The sequence below is a fragment of the Terrapene carolina genome, unplaced genomic scaffold (assembly GCF_002925995.2).
Source record: "Terrapene carolina triunguis isolate 2854851 unplaced genomic scaffold, T_m_triunguis-2.0 Scaffold95, whole genome shotgun sequence".
Taxonomy (NCBI): domain Eukaryota; kingdom Metazoa; phylum Chordata; order Testudines; family Emydidae; genus Terrapene; species Terrapene triunguis.
The window spans coordinates 4066982-4071645 of record NW_020664446.1 but is presented as its reverse complement, the minus strand read 5'-3'; the positions used below and the strand labels follow the sequence as shown (position 1 = coordinate 4071645).

General features: G+C 57.3%; 1 protein-coding gene across 1 annotated transcript; it reads right to left on the bottom strand.

The window, feature by feature from the left end:
* Positions 1–1000: 1000 nt before the first annotated feature.
* LOC113406392 (uncharacterized protein ZSWIM9-like) lies at positions 1001–2411 on the bottom strand. Its single transcript, XM_029911361.1, is given in 3 exon segments — positions 1001–2058; positions 2061–2154; positions 2157–2411. Coding segments are annotated over 3 exon segments (1407 nt in total).
* Between the last annotated feature and the right edge of the window lie 2253 nt (positions 2412–4664).

The following is a 4664-nucleotide window of genomic DNA, read 5'->3' as shown; positions in this document are numbered from 1 at the left end:
AGAACCCGGCCCTTGTTGCTGCCAACTAGATGGGCAGAAGGGTTACACTTGTTAATCCCCGAAAAGAAATTTTTTTGCTTGGCAAATGCTGCTTTAAGTTGCTGAACTTTTTCCTCTCGAATTTTTCCGGTGAATGCTTCATATTTTTCACGGTGCATCGTGTCGTACTGCCAAGGCACATTATACTCCTTGGGAACAGCAATCGTTTGCTGACAAATAAGGCATTGAATTTTATCTTTTACCTCTGTGAAAAAATATAAATTCTCCCATTTGTCTTGGAAAACTCTCTTTTCTTCCATGAGTGTTCTTTTTTCTGACGAAGTCATTTCCAAGCGGTTTTAATAAAATATATACACTCAGTGATGCACCTCAATCAAAGGACAAAACACGCACTTAGTTAGATTTGCTTCTGTTAATGCCCCCCCTCCCCACCCCTGCACTGGGCTGCACCACCACTCCACCCCTGCTCCGCCATGCTGGGAAATGTAGCCTCGCTCCTGCCATTGTTCAACCCCCACCCGCCCAATCTACAGCCTGGCCCGGCCCTGTTACCCCTGCCCCCACCCCTGTGGCACTCCCCCGTGGTGCCCTATGGCGTCCCTGCCCCACCCCCCCACAGCCCATTTACCAAGCTCCTGGAATCCCCATGTTGTTGCCTGGGAACCCCTTGGCCACGGTGCTGGGCAGGGGTCACAGGGCTGCTCCCCTCCTGCTCTGCCCAGGGCTAGCGCCAGGCCAAGCCGCCTGCGCATGCTGCCCAGGGCAGAGATCCAGTCCATTACTGTGTGGCTCTCCAGGCTCCGCCCCTCGGTGGGCAGGGACTGTGCTGGCTCCTCCTTCCTGGGGGTGACAGAGCAGTGGCCTGCGTCACTGCCAGGACAAGGCGCAGACATGACCCTGCCGCTGTCCCATGGCATGAATCAGTTGCCAGAGCCGACATCGAAATCAGCATCGGCCCCGAGCAGCAGAGTTGGCACATCCTGGAGCTGAGCGGGGCAGGTCACACCTCCCCTAGCTGAGTGGGGCCAAGCTCTCCAGCTGCCCAGGCAGACGTCCCTGCACTGGTTACGCTATAGGCACTTTGGGATCTTTTCCACACACCCAGGCCGCTAGAGACGGACTTTTTAAAGCAATGAATGCCGAGACTGTGAGAAGAGCCAGCAGCTGGAGAGGGGTGGGGGCATGGCACCCGTTGACTCAGAGCCCTGGCACCACAGCAGTGGGCACCAGGCTGGGCGGCCCCAGATTTGGCCCTGAAGGAAACCACAGAGCCATCAGAGCACGAGGGAATTGAGGGAGGAGCTGTAAGCCAGGAAGGGTCAAAAAGGAAAACCAGCTCTCCCTCGTCCAGCTCATGGGCCTCGCTGCCCACCTGCATGGCCAGCAGGTCCAGCAGGCATTGGGCCACGGTGGGCGAGGGGCTGAGCGCTGGCCTCAGCCAGCGCTGGTGCTGCTTGAGCAGCTCGCAGGCGTTGACGTTGCGGGCCGTCTCAAAGGCCCAGAACTGCACCCACATCTCGCTGCGCAGCTGCCAATGGCGCCGGAAGTAGCGCACGAAGTGCTGGGGGAGAATGGCCTTCATCTCCTGCACTGCCTGCTGGTAGGCGGCCGGCGACGTGGCTGCAGCCAGCCGGCAGAGCAGGGGCCAGATGCGCTCATCTTCGGCGGCACCCAGCTCCTGCGCCTTGCTGAAGAGTGTCTCCAGCACCTGGGAGCGACAGATCTGCACGCGGGCATTGGGCAGCAGCTCCTTCACCGCCTCCAGGTGGGTGATCTCCACGCCCAGCGTGATGCACCGCACCTGCAGCTTGATCTCAGGCACGCTCTGCACCAGCGAGGCCAGCGTGAAGCGCAGCAGGTCGGGTGTCTCCCGCTGCGTCACGCAGTAGGCCACCTCGCGGCCGCGCCCCACCCCGTCCACACACAGCACCGAATACAGGTCAAACTCCTCGTTCAGCCCCACCAAGAACAGCATGAGCGGGAAGCGCCGGCTCAGCGCCATCATGCGCGAGCTCAGGAAGAAGATGGTCTGGACGATGACCTTGTCCTCCATGAGGACTTGGCGCTGGGGTTGCTGGCGAAGAGCCCGTCCAGCACCCCGTGGTCACGGCTCTTGCAGTAGGAAAGCAGGCGCTGCACGTCCGCCCCCCCCCCCCAAACTGCTTGGAGATCGTGGTGGTGGTGCGCACCGGCAGGCATGAGTTGGCCATCAGGTAGCCCTTCTTGAAGTAGTAGGCAAACTCGATGGGGCACAGGGCGTGGTTGTGGGCCAGCTGGCACTCGGTGACGATCAGCCGGTCCTTCTTGGGGCTCATCGTCAGCACAATGCTGGCGCAGCAGCCCTTGTGCTGCCCCCCGTGGGCAGAGAGAGAGGCTGAGGAGGCTGGGACCCCAGCACACGCCTCACCCATGGGCCAGGAGGCAGCTGTGGGAGCTGGCAGAGCGGGGCCCATGCTCACCCCATGCCTGGCGGGTGAGCACGTTCTACTATTCGAGCAGGTTGAGGCAAGGGGTGGACCTCAATGCTCCTCGAAAAGGAACGGGGCCATTTTTGCCCAAAGATGGGATTTGAAGCACAGCATAGAAAGCCCACGCTGTCCCCAAAGCAGTAACACTGGACGAAGACAAGGGAGCAGGCAAATCCCAACGGCATGGTATTGGAATCAACATCCACCAGGAACCTCAGGTATGCATTTCAAAATTCAGCAGCAGCTGGCTCGTTAGCAACCCGTGTAACCAGGATCCCATCCCCTGTTCTCCACTCCCACCTCTGGCTCTCTGTGGAACACGGCCTCAAATTTAAAGTCTTAGCCTTTATTTTCAAGGCCCTGACGGTCTGGGAGCAGGACACCTAGAAGTCCACCTCCAGCTTCAGCCAGTTGCCATGGACAGTTCTGCTCTGACACAATGGAGCAGTCTACACCCAAGGGACAACCAGTGTGCACGGGAGACACTGGTGTCTTCAGGGATGGCCCAGGACTGTGGGATCCTGCCAAAACTCAGGACAACAAATATAGTCCTACTATCAGACTCATCTTCAGTGTTGTGTTCCCCCTAAGCACGTCATGGCTGCAGCATGGGAATCAAACTAGAAAACTGCTGTCCCTATCTCTATCGAAAGGGATTAATCAGCCTTAACGTTCAAACCCTGATGGTATCTAAGTCCATCCAGCATCTCCTGGAGGAATCAGCTGCTGCTGCAGTCATGGCAACAACAAAACTGAAGCACACCTGAGTTCTGGTGGCAGGGAGGAGTCCCCTCAAGAAGCTAATGACCTTAATGCCGAAGTAGGAGGGCATGTTTGTTTTGAATAGCAGTGGCACATTGTGTTACAAGAATCGACTTGTTAACAACAAGGCATGAGGCTCCTTGGCTCCGAGCACAGACACGGCTGGTATGCACACCGCCGAGCCCGGGTGGGGTGTGTTTGCCACAGGCTCAGCACAATTCCAGACAAATTGCTCTTGTGCAGCCTGTGCAAAAAAAGCTGCAGGGAGGGAGAGGACTGATTCCCCGCTTCTTGGGCCTCTTCCCTCCCCAGGAGAAATTGGCCATTATTTCATTGGGGATTAGAAATATCTGAGATGCCGAATTACCTCCATTATGTACTAACGGCAGAACGGCAACTGAGAACCCCGGCCCCAGACTCAAAGCCACTGTCCGGCTGACCAGCTGCGACCTGTTTGTTACTTACGAGTGCCCAAAGGGGGGGCTGAGGCCCTGCCCAGCAATGAGATGTGATCCCAGCGCCCAAGAGCTTACGATCTGAAACCCTTATCCTGCAGCCAGATCCACGCAGGCAACGGAGCCCCACCTGAGCCCAAGAGTCCAGAGCCAGCTGCAGGATCAGGGCCTAAATTCAGACCTAACAAGTGAGGCTCGTAAGAAAAAAAGGGACGGAGGGAGGGGGGAGAGAGGGATGAAATAGGGGGAACCATGAGGAGATCAGGTGGTTAATCAATAAGACACTCAATTAGGGCTTTTAACAATTGTTCGCAGGCCTCTCCTAGGGGAGACATCGAGGGAGGTGTTTGGGGTGAATGGGTTTTGGGAGACTGCCTCAAGCAGGGGGCAAAGATCACAGATGGCACAATGGTAGCAGGGGGAGGGGAAAAGAAGTCCAGGGTGGAGATGTAGAGGCCGAATGGCCTAAAGGCCTTCAAAGCAGGCCAGGATGCTTGGGCTCGCTGCCTAGGACAACGGGGAGCCCAGTGGAGCTGGTCACACGGGACTGTTGATTAGGGACACAGCGACTGGGATAGACTGGAAGGGGCAGGCCAGCCGGGGAGATTGCCGTAATTGAGACAGCAGGGAATGGATGAGCAATTTCGCCAAGAGGAAGGAAAGGAGCGGGCACCGTTCAATTGGCCATTGGGCTCAGTGCTGGTCTTGAAACGTTCAGAGCAGGCAGAGGGAGGGTCAATCTCAGGAGTTCAGCCTTTTCGTATTCACCCTGATCTCCAGCCCACGCACCCGCCTGCTGTTCATCTCCCCCCAGCCACAGCACGGTCATTGTACGTCAAAGCTGCAGCCTCCTACGACTCGAGGACGGAAGTTACTGCACTCACAGGGTTGTCACAACTTTCATCTCCCAATAGGCTGGGGGGCATTGCAAACAGCCCAGCCACGGCCCGGACTGCTCTTTGCCAGGCCAGTCAGAAGG